The sequence below is a fragment of the Haplochromis burtoni genome, unplaced genomic scaffold (assembly GCF_018398535.1).
Source record: "Haplochromis burtoni strain Fernald_Lab_line unplaced genomic scaffold, NCSU_Asbu1 Contig_13, whole genome shotgun sequence".
Taxonomy (NCBI): Eukaryota; Metazoa; Chordata; class Actinopteri; order Cichliformes; family Cichlidae; genus Haplochromis; species Haplochromis burtoni.
Window position 1 is genome coordinate 114,541 of NW_024582374.1, and position 15,028 is coordinate 129,568.

General features: G+C 41.6%; 1 protein-coding gene across 1 annotated transcript in view; it reads left to right on the forward strand.

The window, feature by feature from the left end:
• Positions 1 to 309: 309 nt before the first annotated feature.
• Positions 310 to 15,028, forward strand: part of slc1a7b (solute carrier family 1 member 7b) — a 46,773-nt gene continuing 32,054 nt past the window's right edge. The window contains exon 1 of the mRNA XM_005919853.3: positions 310 to 653. Coding sequence (XP_005919915.1) covers positions 513 to 653 — 141 coding nt within the window. The 5' untranslated portion in view covers positions 310 to 512. The remainder of the gene's footprint in view (positions 654 to 15,028) is intronic.

Here is a 15,028-nt window from a genome sequence, read left to right on the forward strand (position 1 = left end):
TTGCTGATTTATCCAACATAAAGTTTTCAAAAAGCAGTTCTATGACCACTGTGTGTGAGACATATCCCCCTGTTTTCTCAGAGGGTCCGTAAGGTTACTCTGCTAGCCTTTGTCAAATTGTTCATGGACTTTTAATCCAGCTTCAGACCTATTTAATACAGTTGCACTATAACAGGATTGGGAATCTTTAACCCCCTGTGACATGGTTGCCAGCTGTTCCCACCCACTCACAGTGGGTCAGCCCACACAGGAATGCTGATGGGTGGGGCAGGATGGGAGGACATGCCTGGAAAGTGAGAGGATCCTCTTAGCTTAGTGCAGATTGCTGCAGCGTAAAGACAAGAGGAATGCTGAGCCCAAAGGTGCTTTAAAACGTCGCAGAGGAGTGGATATTTTGCATAGTTTTTCTTCATTCATTTTATATTTTTCCTTCATTCTTACACCTGGATTTTAAAGCTTTGGTTGGGCCATATTTATGGATTGCTGAGAGGACAGACGACAGGTGACTCACAATGGCCATGGCTTTGGATGCAGTGTGGGTGAGGGTGAAGAATGTTTGCAAGCAGAACGGGCTCCTCATCATGTCAGTGATGGCTGTGGTCATTGGATGTCTTTTGGGTTTCTTCCTGAGGACACGGCGTCTCACGGAGCAGGTCAGTGTGTCTCCTCCCCTTGACCCAGTGTGACGTCATGCAGAGAGAATCCTGTATGTATACTCAGTACAAAGACATAAGGTTGCTGTTTTCATCAAATTGAGAAAATGATGCTTATATTAGCCATGTAAAGCATTATTATTCATACCAATATTTTCCCAGTTTTATTGAAGTTCACCCTTTAACCCTAAACTGCATATTGGCTAAGTGATAAAGTGCTTACTCTTGTACTGTTTAATAAAGGCTGTCATCAAAAACTAAAAATCGTCTGAATTTTCAGAAAACAGACCTTATTTCCAGGAAACCTACTGCATTCATAACAATATCAAATAATAACAATTTGAAAGCGATTGCAATAATTCCCACAGGCGAATGAAAAACCCTCTGCTTGTATTTGATAAAATTTTACTACACTCTCTGCAATAATGAGGATTATAATGCATTGCAGGAAGTAGTTGTGTGTATTGCTAGAATGGTGAGGAAACAGGCAATAACAAAGCGAGTAAGACTGGCTAGCCAGGAGTTTAGTGTATAGCGAGATAATAACCTGAAACACTGGATGGAAAGACCAGCAGTCTCCATATTTAAATTCCTAGGTTTATTGGGGAAGAGCTGGAAAAACATTGTGAAAGCAAATCAGTCAGAGGCTTCAGCAAAAGTGTTATTGTAAAATTTTCAAAAGAAATGATGCGTTTGTTTTTCTGCTAAATGAGTGAAAAGTTATATTAGCACACTCTTGATGGTACTCCTGCTTTAATGTGTCTTTGCACTGATTTTACATTTGCTTCTGTCTGGATAGAGTGTAACTGTTTTGGGTAGAGATGTCTCCTAAACACATGCAGGAGCAATAAAATTCCTTTTTGAAAAGAGCACAGCAAGAAGAATGCACTCACCAAATGGATGTGTGATTGTTCCTGTTCAAAGTGGCTGTGCAAGTTGTGGGTCTTAGCTTTCCTAAGAACTGCTCATTCATACAACACGAGTGACTAAAGTAGTTTTTTTCCACCATAAATTAAAGGTAAAAACATGCATGAAACTGAATAAAAACAAGAAAGAAAAGCACTGTGTACTCATCTAGCTACCTTCCTAAGCAGTACTTTGAGATTTAGACCATTAGTGTTGAAATCTTTTGGATGAATGAATAAAAATTGAACTCTACTGAGCAGTGATTGATAAATTTGGGTGGAAACGCCTTGGGAATGCATTCATGTCTCTGGAGTGTGTGTGTGTGTGTGTGTGGGGGGGGGGGGGGGCCCAGAAGCTGCATCTACACTGGAAGTGATCCATTCCTTGCACACTGCTTTGAAGCTGAAAGTTACCTAATTAGTAGGCAATTGTCTATTCTATATTCAGCATACATGTCAGTCACTGGTACATGGTGATGTTATTGGTAGTCATTTCAAGGTCTCACCTGAAAGTCGAGAAATGTTTATCTTGGATGGCAGCCGTTATTTAACCTGTACCAGGTTCAATCGCCGAACATCATTCAGTTTCTGGTATCTGAGAATATTATTACTGAGAATTGCTTCCAGTGTGGGTGCAGCTTTAATTTGTGTTACAGAACCTTGTTTTTTACTCACTCATTGCCCCTCAGATTTGTCCTGTGAACTATCAGTTCTAGCTTCATCCAGCTATATACGCCTTACACGTGAATATCATCTTTTGATTTCTACCCTGTACTGCAGCTGACTCAGAGAGGAGAGACACACAAAACGCAAAACACAAAACGATGCACTTAGCTCTGCATCACTTCTACTGAAGGGGAAACTTTTAGCTGCCACTATAATAAAATGAATAAGTATAGTAAGCAAAAGCTGTTTAGTTGTTCATATATCAAACCATAGTCGTGTGCATTAAAATTTGCTGATTGCCAGTGACTCCCAAAAGCAAATATGAGCCCTCTGAATTTAACATTTAACAAGTTGCCATAAATGGATAGGAAGCTGCAGTCCAAATATTAGGTAGCAGAAGCTAACTCATAACATAGGGCCAGCTAGATGCCTACAAATAAAATACCAGAAATTCACTAACTGAAGTGCAGCCCTCCTGGTCTGTTGGCACAGTTACAGTGGGGCAAAAAAGTATTTAGTCAGCCACCGATTGTGCAAGTTCCCCCACCTAAAATGATGACAGAGGTCAGTAATTTGCACCAGAGGTACACTTCAACTGTGAGAGACAGAATGTGAAAAAAAAATCCATGAATCCACATGGTAGGATTTGTAAAGAATTTATTCGTAAATCAGGGTGGAAAATAAGTATTTGGTCAATAACAAAAATACAACTCAATACTTTGTAACATAACCTTTGTTGGCAATAACAGAGGTCAAACGTTTACTATAGGTCTTTACCAGGTTTGCACACACAGTAGCTGGTATTTTGGCCCATTCCTCCATGCAGATCTTCTCGAGAGCAGTGATGTTTTGGGGCTGTCGCCGAGCAACACGGACTTTCAACTCCCGCCACAGATTTTCTATGGGGTTGAGGTCTGGAGACTGGCTAGGCCACTCCAGGACTTTCAAATGCTTCTTACGGAGCCACTCCTTTGTTGCCCGGGCGGTGTGTTTTGGATCATTGTCATGTTGGAAGACCCAGCCTCGTTTCATCTTCAAAGTTCTCACTGATGGAAGGAGGTTTTGGCTCAAAATCTCACGATACATGGCCCCATTCATTCTGTCCTTAACACGGATCAGTCGTCCTGTCCCCTTGGCAGAAAAACAGCCCCATAGCATGATGTTTCCACCCCCATGCTTCACAGTAGGTATGGTGTTCTTGGGATGCAACTCAGTATTCTTCTTCCTCCAAACACGACGAGTTGAGTTTATACCAAAAAGTTCTACTTTGGTTTCATCTGACCACATGACATTCTCCCAATCCTCTGCTGTATCATCCATGTGCTCTCTGGCAAACTTCAGACGGGCCTGGACATGCACTGGCTTCAGCAGCGGAACACGTCTGGCACTGCGGGATTTGATTCCCTGCCGTTGTAGTGTGTTACTGATGGTGACCTTTGTTACTTTGGTCCCAGCTCTCTGCAGGTCATTCACCAGGTCCCCCCGTGTGGTTCTGGGATCTTTGCTCACCGTTCTCATGATCATTTTGACCCCACGGGATGAGATCTTGCGTGGAGCCCCAGATCGAGGGAGATTATCAGTGGTCTTGTATGTCTTCCATTTTCTGATGATTGCTCCCACAGTTGATTTTTTCACACCAAGCTGCTTGCCTATTGTAGATTCACTCTTCCCAGTCTGGTGCAGGTCTACAATACTTTTCCTGGTGTCCTTCGAAAGCTCTTTGGTCTTGGCCATGGCGGAGTTTGGAGTCTGACTGTTTGAGGCTGTGGACAGGTGTCTTTTATACAGATGATGAGTTCAAACAGGTGCCATTCATACAGGTAACGAGTGGGGGACAGAAAAGCTTCTTACAGAAGACGTTACAGGTCTGTGAGAGCCAGAGATTTTCCTTGTTTGAGGTGACCAAATACTTATTTTCCACCCTGATTTACGAATAAATTCTTTACAAATCCTACCATGTGAATTCATGGATTTTTTTTTTCACATTCTGTCTCTCACAGTTGAAGTGTACCTCTGGTGCAAATTACTGACCTCTGTCATCATTTTAAGTGGGGGAACTTGCACAATCGGTGGCTGACTAAATACTTTTTTGCCCCACTGTAACTGCACAGCAGATTATATTATTTTGTCAGATATTTTACTCCTTTCAAGGCTCCAAAGCACTCCAAAATGAACAAGGTCGAGAGATTTAGTTCAGTGGCTCATATCGCCTGAGGTAAAGCATAGCAGACAGAAAGTGATTGGCCTGCAGTCTCCTGTGTCAGCATCCACCTGCTACTCAAAGTACCATACATATGTATGATGTATAGCTTAAAGCCATATCAAAATTTAACCTGGTTATATTAATATTCATCTTTGCTCTCAGGAGCTTAGTGCATTCCAGCACGGTACTCTGATAGGATGCTACTTGTGCAACTTGTGCTCACTACAGACAGACTGCTGACTATTCTATAGTCATCTGTTAGTGTTGAAGCGATTGGGAGCGATCGCAACTCAGCCAAGAAGTGGCAGGCCACGTAAAATCACAGGGCGACCTTCAAACTTCACGTGACCTTCCGATCAGCTCGAGAAGAGTGCGCAGAGAGCTTCATGGAGTGGGCCGAGCAGTTGCATCTAAACCAAATGTCAGTTGCAGTGGTGCGCTCTCAGAGATGTGCTCTCTGAAATGACGAATCACACTTTTCTGTCTGGCAATCCATTGGATTAGTCTGGATTTGGCAGTTGCCAGGAGAATGGTATTAGTCTGACTGCATTGTGCCAAGTCTAAAGTTTGATGGTGGAGGCATTACAGCATTGGCTTGTTTTTCACGAGCTGCCCTCAGTCACCTTAGTTCCAGTAAAAGAAACTCTTAATGCTTCAGCATAACAAGACATTTTTGGCAATTTCATGCTCCCAACTTTGTGGGACCAGTTTGAGGATGGACCCTTCCTGTTCCAACATGACTGCACACCAGTGCACAAAATAATGTCCATAAAGACATGGATGATTATCCAACATCGGTGTCTGACCTCACAAATGTCATTCTGGAAAAATGGACAAAAATTTCAACGCGCTCCTAAACTTGGTGGAAATCCTTTCCCAGAAGAGTTGAAGCTGTTATAGCTGCAAAGGGTGAGCTGACATCATATTAAACCCCATGGATTAAGAATGTGATGTCACTCAAGTTCATATGCATGTGAAGGCAGACAAGCAAATACTTGGCAAAGGCAATACAGTGTCTCTCGCTTACTCTAAATTTCTAAATAACACCACATACTACATAAACACTGGCCATTTGAACCCCTTTACAGTTGTTTTTCTGGTGATGCTGTGCTGTTACTATATAAGAGAATTTAAACCAAAAGAGAAAACAATAACTTAGTTGCTATGTTTATTATATCCCTCGTGCAGAGGAAGTATTTGTGTTCGTGTGTGTGTGTATTCATGTTTGTTGTCATTAATTTATTAAAGCATGTACAGGAAACCTAAGTATTCATTTACAGTAAAGTTGCTTCAGTCAACAAGCAGCTTTAATGGGATCCGTAAACAAAATGCAGCCTTTTTCTTTCCCATCAGCCTTCTGTCTAAAGCTCTGTCAAATTCTCAAATAGACCTAAAAATAGCTCGTGGCTCCTTTACTCTCACAATAGGGGATTACAATCCAATCAAATAAATGCTTTCTCTAATTGTACATCAAATAAAAGTGCCTGTCAGTGGGGCTCATCGCAACCTACACAGAAGACATTTATGTTTCAAGGCAGATTATCTGTTTCTGCTCTGAACCCCCAAACACAGATCCTCTCTGTGTTTGGGGGTTCAGGGCATAAACAGGAAGTACAGCTAATCTTTTTAAGTGTGTTTTCGTGTTTGTCTGTGTGTATGTGAGATAAGACTTAGCTTGTTTCGGGGAGCAGGGGGATTGGACTGTGCAGCAGAAAAATGAAAAAAGAAGAAAAAACAAAAACAAAGATAATATTCAAAGGAATTAAAATCTGAAGAGAAGAGAAATCCTAACATTTTTTAGCACAGGAATATATGAAGTACAAGTGTAGGACTGGGTATTGGGTGGGTGACTAGATTACAGTATAATGGAAGTCTGTAGAAGCAGCCCATTAGTTGCAAATTTCACAGTTAGACTGACAAAGAATGTAAAAATAACTCAAGATTATTTCTGTGATGAGACAGATGCACAAATACCTGGTGGAGCTGGTGATTGTCATCGGGAAAATATTTTGCCACAGTGACACACACACTGGAAATATTTCTCAGAGATTTTGATCCATATTGACATGAAAGCAGAGTTGCTGCAGATTGTATATCAAAGCCATGATGTGAATCCCTTGTTTCACCACATTCCAAAGATGCTCTGGTGACTGCAGAGGCCATTTGAATACAGTGCAGTCATGTTCAAGATTCCAGTTTGAGGTGACTGGAGATTTGTGATATGGTTCATTATTCTGCTGAAAGCAGCTGTGGTCAGAAAGGGCTGGACATGGTCAGCAACAAGGCTCAGTGCACTATTTGTACTAAAGGGCCCAAAATGTGCCAATAAACACACAACATTACATCATAACCAGCCTGAACCACTGATACGAGGCAGGTTGGATTGAGGCTATCGTGTTGTTTATGCCAAAGTGTGACAATCTTACAATCCAAACGTTGCTGCAGAAAATGAGAATCATTAAACCAGGTGACATTTTCTCTAACTTCCTACTACAAAATTTTGTTGAGCCTGTGTGAATTGTGGTCTCAGTTTCCTGTTCTTGTCTGACACCTGGTGTGGTCTTCAGCTGCTGCAGATGCATAGATAGATAGACTTTGTCATTCAGACTTCATTCATACACCATTCAGTGCACATCAAAACTACTCAAACTTCTCAAAAATACTGAGACTAGGCCGTCTGCCAGTAACAGCCGTATTCTAAGTCACTTAAATTATCTTATGCTCTAATGCTTTGTCTGAAGTTCATCAGGTCATCTTGGCCATGCCTGAGTCACCGTGATCTGATTGGCTGATTAAATATTTGCATTAATGAGCTTTTGAAGAGGTGTACCTAACAAAGTGTATATTTTTGACTGAAGCACTGATTAGACCTACACTTTTTTTTCAGAGTGACTGAAAGCCCCAAGGTGAAGCAGCTAAACTCGAATAGTCTGTTTTCCATACTTTTCAAATTAATTCAGCTCAGTTTTATTTCTATAGCATGTTATAAAAACAGCTGCCTCAAAGCCTTTTATATTGCAGAGGAAAGACAACATTAGAGAAAACCCCTGTTTCATACTGAAAGAGGAAAACTATTTCTGCATATTTGATGTGAGAATGAATTAGTAAAGACCACAAAGTCAGATTCGGGTTTGCGTTTCTCTGGGTTTTTTGCACTTTTGTCTTTCCTCTTTGCTTCATAAACAGCAAAGAGGCAGAATAGAAATTTGAAGGAATGGCAGCACAAGTCACTAGCTGGAATCAAACTGCAGCTGTGGTGCTGCAAGGCAAAAGGCATTTTCACATCTCAAGGTGTCAAGGTATTGCCATTTTGTTCAATGAATCTGGTTGCAGCCAGTGTGGTATGTGTATTTCAAAGTGACCTTAATCCAAACAGAAGAAGAATATTTAGCAAATAAAAAGTATGACCAGTGTAGTTATGATCTTGCTGTCACTCATTTGGTTGCTTCAAAGATGGTAGCCAAGTCTGAGACTGGTCACGGTCACATGCCATCTTCAAAGTAACTTTGTAACTTGTGATAAAGTGGCAATTAGACAGAGTCAGCCTGCTGTCTATTTGTGTTTGAATGGAGTTAGGCAGGCAATTACATGCACTCCTTTGTCTGATTAAGTGTGATAAATCTGTTGCAAGTCTACTGCAAATCTGTTACCCTCTACATACGGATAAAAAAAACCCTCACAATAAAGAACATCACATTGTGTTCTGTAGGAAAGACTAATTCTGATTGGTTGCAATATGTTGGTTATCTTTCTGCAAGTGCAACAAATTAAATTATAAATTGTAACTATTTGCAAGCCTTCAAGTCGCCTCCCACTAGGCAACCTGTGCAATCACTTTGCAACTGAAAGTGCTGGTCCAGAGGGTGAGGGTAAACAAAAGGAAGAGTGAAGTGTAAATAAGACAAACAGACAGAATGAGAGAGAAACAGGACTAAACAAAGAGCAGAACTAATAGGAGCAGGTGAAACTGCTGATTTTTGAATTTTTGAAATAAAACTGGGGAAAAACTGAAGGAAAAACAAGCAGGAAAGCAGACATGGAAGCACTGAAGGGAAACTGAGGTATTAGAAATACAAGGAGTCCATTATGGTACAAGCACCATGACATAAGATGTCCTTTGGCGCCAGAGATAACAGTTCTATTAAATAAGAAATAATGTTCAGCAGGTCTGACATGATGACATAAGCTGTGGAAATAATATCATTTCTTTGGCAGAAAGCTTTACAAGTGCTGGAACCTATATTTTCAGTTATCCCACCAATAATGCCTCTTTTTGAAGCTTCCAGCACCTACAGCTTTCAAACTCACAGCTCACATTTTGTAAAGTAACTTTTCCAATCCGCATATATATATATATATAGTATATAGATATATATATAATATATATATATATATATTATATAGTAGGCAGATATAAGAAAGGAGTATGAAGAGTTGGACAGCACCAGGGCCCGACATGGTTCACGCCTACTGGCTAAAGAAGCTGACTGCACTCCACGAGCGTCTGGCAGCACAAATGAACCAGTGCTAGTTAACGAGAGACACCCGGAATGGCTAACCGAAGGTCGGACGGTCCTGATCCCCAAGGACCCCAAGAAGGGACCGGTCCCCTCCAACTACCGACCAATAACCTGCCTCAGTACTACATGGAAGCTCCTGTCAGGCATCATATCGGCTAAGATGAACAGGCACATGGGTCAATACATGAGTGGGACACAGAAAGGAATTGGCAAGAATACCAGAGGGCAAAACACCAGCTACTGGTAGACAGAACAGTCAGCCGAGACTGCAAGACCAGACTGACCAACCTGTGCACTGCCTGGATTGATTACAAGAAGGCCTATGACTCAATGCCCCACAGCTGGATACTGGAATGCCTAGAATTGTACAAGATCAATGGGACCCTAAGAGCCTTCATCAGGAACTCAATGGGGATGTGGCGTACAACACTAGAGGCCAACTCCAAGCCCATAGCACAAGTCACCATCAAGTGCGGGATCTACCAAGGAGATGCTCTGTCCCCACTGCTGTTCTGCATAGGCCTGAACCCCCTCAGTGAGATCATTAACAAGACTGGCTACGGATACCGACTACGGAACGGAGCAGTTGTCAGCCACCTCCTGTACATGGATGACATCAAGCTGTATGCCAAGAGTGAACGAGACATCGATTCACTGATCCACACTACCAGGCTATACAGCAATGACATTGGAATGTCGTTCGGACTGGAGAAGTGTAGTCGGATGGTAACAAAGAGAGGGAAGGTAGTCAGAACTGAGGGGATTGAACTACCAGAAGGCAACATTGCAGACATAGAGGACAGTTACAAGTACCTGGGGATCCCGCAGGCAAATGGGAACCATGAAGAGGCCGCTAGAAAGGCTGCAACCACCAAGTACCTGCAGAGGGTCAGGCAAGTCCTGAGGAGTCAGCTGAATGGTAAGAACAAGATCCGGGCCATCAACACGTACGCCCTGCCCGTGATCAGGTACCCTGCTGGGGTAATAGGCTGGCCAAAGGAGGAGATAGAAGCCACTGACATAAAGACAAGAAAGCTCCTTACCATGCATGGAGGGTTTCACCCCAAGTCCAGCACCCTGAGGCTGTACGCTAAGCGGAAGGAAGGGGGCCGGGGACTGGTGAGTGTCAGCACCACAGTCCAGGATGAGACAACGAACATCCAAGAATACATTGGGAAGATGGCCCCAACTGACCGAGTGCTCAGTGAATACCTCAGGCAGCAGAAACCCAAGAAAGAGGAGGGAGACGAGGAACCATCATGGAAGGACAGGCCCTGCACGGTATGTACCACCGGCAGATAGAGGAGGTGGCTGATATCCAGAAATCCTACCAGTGGCTGGACAAAGCTGGACTGAAAGACAGCACAGAGGCACTAATCATGGCAGCACAAGAACAAGCTCTGAGTACAAGATCCATAGAGGCTGGGGTCTATCACACCAGGCAAGACCCCAGGTGCAGGCTGTGTAAAGATGCCCCAGAGACAATCCAGCACATAACAGCAGGGTGCAAGATGCTAGCAGGCAAGGCATACATGGAACGCCAAACCAAGTGGCCGGCATAGTGTACAGGAACATCTGTGCCGAGTATAACCTGGAAGTCCCGAGGTCAAAATGGGAGATGCCCCCAAGGGTGGTGGAGAATGACCGAGCTAAGATCCTGTGGGACTTCCAGATACAGACGGACAAAATGGTGGTGGCTAACCAACCGGACATAGTGGTGGTAGACAAACAGAAGAAGACGGCCGTAGTGATCGATGTAGCGGTTCCGAATGACAGCAATATCAGGAAGAAGGAACACGAGAAGCTGGAGAAATACCAAGGGCTCAGAGAAGAGCTCGAGAGGATGTGGAGGGTGAAGGTAACGGTGGTCCCCGTGGTAATCGGAGCACTAGGTGCGGTAACTCCCAAGCTAGGCGAGTGGCTCCAGCAAATCCCGGGAATAACATCGGAGATCTCTGTCCAGAAGAGCGCAGTCCTGGGAACAGCTAAGATACTGCGCAGGACCCTCAAGCTCCCAGGCCTCTGGTAGAGGACCCGAGCTTGAAGGATAAACCGCCCGCAGGGGCGTGCTGGGTGTTTTTTTTTATATATATATATATATATATGCAACATAGCTGTATTACAAAACATAAACAACATGTTTGGTATATATAACTATAACCAACTTTTCTCAGTGATGCTGTTTATTGTACTCTAATGCTTCATTGTGTCACACTTGTTTGGTGAACCTTGTCAAATTGTACTGCCCAGTTCACTGCACACGCACACACACATGCAGGCATACGCACATTGACCCTTAATGCCTGAGTGCAAGATGAGCAGAGCTGCAACAGACCTTCTCTGCTGGTCGTATGCAAGTGCTAATCCTGCTCTTACACAGCAAACTAAGCTCTCTCTGCTTAACAGAAAAGCGCTTTAGCTATCATAATGCATCCACTTCGCCCTGCAGACCCTCAGTCCACTGCCTGTACACCTCCCCCCTGACACCATCCCTACATTCATCAACTCTGTGCAAAACATGACTTTCATAAGTTGATGGATAGTGTACTGGCATTTTTAGCTTCTTAGCATGCTGGACGCCTCTTGTTCACCACACCTTTGCAGCATTTTCTTTTTTGTGACAACTTAGACAGTTTTTGCTTTTAAAATAATAAGAGACTAACTTTGCACAGCCTGAAAGTATAAATAAGACTGGAACAACATTTACAAGAATCAATCAAGCAAGCAACTGCCAATTTTGTTGCTAAACCAAAATTTAAAAAGAAAAAAAAGTTCGATTTGAAGTAAAAGAAAAAAAAAACTGCAGTAACTATGACATTATTACATATCAATGGGTCACCGAACACACCTCTGCAAAAACCTTTATTCATGTCAACACCTTTTATGTTTTGTGACAAAATATGAGAAAAAACTCATATAACGGACATTTTGCCATGATCGTGCACAAACACAGACACACACACGGTTACACACACAGCCTTACAAGGTGAAAATTAAACTAACAATGCAATTGTGTTTAGTAACAATACAGTTATTCTGAATGGAAAATCCTTGACCTTCATTAATATTTCAAGGAAGCTTGAATTATTTATGAAAATGTGTCTTTCCAAAAACAATTCTCTAGTTTTGCTCTCTGCTCAGTGTCTTGGGTGTTAGGTGCATCCTCTCTCAGAGTTACAGTTTTATTTTTATTGTTTTGTTTTGTTTTTTTAATGAAAAACTGTTGGTATGAGTTGTGGGTAGAGACCAAAAGAATAAAATCGCAGATACAAGAAGCGTACAAAGCATTATGGGGTCAGGAACTTGGTTATTCAGGAGGGCTTAGAGTGGGGCCATTGCTTCTGATCGAAGAGAGCCAGTGGAGTTAATTCAGGCATCTGATGAGCGTGCCTCCTGGACGCCTCTTAGTTGAGGCTAGGCTCAGACACAGGATGCTGGAGAAATTGCATCTCTCCACTGGTTTGGGAATCCCTCAGTCTGTCCTCAGAAGTGCTGGAAGAGGTAAGCATGGAGAGGGAGGTTTTGGCTAAGACCACTGCCTGTGCGATCTACATCCAGATGAGCATTTGAAAATGGATGAATGGACTTCTGCAGCCAGACTGTTTACTGAACATAACTCACAATGCAGGAATGTCAGAAACAAAAAAAGAAAAAGGAAGATTTTTCCTTTTTGGTCCTTGAAGTCAATAAAACTGCAGCAATTTGTGTCACATAGAGTGACGTCAGCAACTTTCCACAGCAGTTGGTCTGCCAGCTAGAAGCTAATGCTGCTTCATACAACTCAAATAAGGGAATTAAATATATATAGTTAACTACTGCTAATCAATTGCTACACACTGTCTGCATGTACTGTATGAACTCCCAGTTTACCTATGAAAACATATAGAAGTAAAGAATAAATCATTGAGTTTTCCATTCTAAAGGTGACATCACAGTGACTTTCTTATGGTAACGGTTTTCTTCTGTTTGTTTGTTTTTTTCTTTTTGTTACTCATCTTTTTATTTATGACACGTTCGTAGTCCATATAATTATTGCCTCAAAGTTGGACTAATTTAAAATTTTATTATAAGAATGTCCCTTTAGTTCTTTAAAAAACCTCCAGCTGATCCAAAGTGTTGCAGAGGGAAGGTTAACATGAAGTACAAAGAGAGATGGAATGTTTAAGAAATCAGATTTTTTCAGTGCTCATCTTAAGGTATTTTTAAAGCCTCTTTAAAGAAACACCCCACTGTGTAGCACTTCTCTCCTCAGTTCCACACACCAAACAGAAACTGTTTAATCTCATCCAAAAAGTGCAGGGACCACATTTTTGTGTGCAATCAATGCGGTAAGATACTTTACTGAAAATGACTAGGTTGGTTTAACAAAATGATAAGCAATGACACCATATCAAGATCAAAACAATAAAGAGCAAGCCCACAGTTGCAAATCAGCAGCAGGAGAGTCTATGACCAGTGAATAGTATGAATAGCATATTGAAGTTGCATTTAGAGGTTGGGACACAGCACGATGGATGACTCAGACAGCACAGCAGTGTGGATTTTGCGACATACCTCAGATGCTAAAAGCAGCGATAAAGTGAAGAACAACAACAAAAACAAAGTGAACAACATATTGATATTTATCTTTATAAATTCATAAATGCTGTGATATGGGATTCAGCTGCACTTCCACACTAGACTCAGATAGCTTGACTCCTGTCCTCTTTCAGCAATAACCCCCCTCAGTGAACTCCCTCTGCTAACCCTGGAAAACAATATTACACTTCCATGCCAGCGCCATTCATTTCTCTTTTTACTAGTTGTATTTTGGATAGTTTAAAATATTTTCAGACCTTTATTCCTCCAAATATTTTTTAAATGAAACAAATTAGTTCCTTTAACGAACAACTATGATGAATTTCAATCTGGCTAATGGTATTTATAGATCATTAAGACTGACTCTCAGAATTATTATTCTCTACTCAAACTCTTATCTAATAATGTTTGCAAAGAGGCGCTTGATCTAAGTTATATTTTTGAATTCGACTTGTACCCCTGTTCCCCAAATTACTAAAGAAGTGCTGTTTTACTCAAATGAGACATTAATATGGTGTGTGTTTAATTTGGTTGGTTAGATATCAAGTTGTGTTGCTTTTTGAATGCTTTTAATATAAATAACTTTGTATCTTTGGGTCTGATCATGATTAGGGAATTAGGTGGTGATAAGTCTGGACCAAGGCTAACTCACAAACACAATCATATTGCCAGGGGATCTAGGGGCTCAGATCACTGCAGCGCTGTACTGGAACCTGTGTATTCCTGTCAATTTGCCTCCCTGTATAAATAATTCCTGTAAAATGCTCTCCTTGTATCATCCCACCAATTTCTAGTGGGATTAGCTCAGGACACCGACTGTTTTTAAAGCCACCACATCTGTTTGCTTGGGGTCACTGCCCTGTTTTCAGCCTATCTGTGAAAATGTGCACCGCCACAGCTCTTCTAGATTTTTTTGTGAGTGACTAAATGTATAACATCCAACAATCAACACAAAAGACCATGATTGCTATTGGCAAGGAGTCTTCACAACTGAACGCTTGCAACCTTTCATTTTATATGGATACCTCGTAAACAAAGAGCTGCATTTTTACACATTGAAAGAAACAAATTATTGTTTAACTGTTTCTGGTCTCTACCAACTCCTAAAGAAAATATGTGGCTGAATGTTAGGCTGAGAGTAGTGAGAATGAATTAAAAGACTAAAGCTATACAAAAAAATGTAAAAACAAAAAAAGATAAAAGTAAAATAGTAAACTGAAGTTTTGCAGGGAAGAAAATTGTCTACGCTGTGATTACAGATATTGTGCCTGTAATAAAAATGTGTAATCACCACACTGAAAAGCATTGCTGATTGAGGAAATCATGTTTGGCTGGTTTACGTAATTTATTGATTACAGAGATTGTTTGTCCACGTCAACAGTCTCTCTCACAAAAGGAGCTCCACAAGGTCCTGCACACACGATTTCAGATAAGTGGAAGATAATGAATGGATGGACAGACAGACAAGTCGATTTTGAACAAATAAATACAAATGCAATAAAA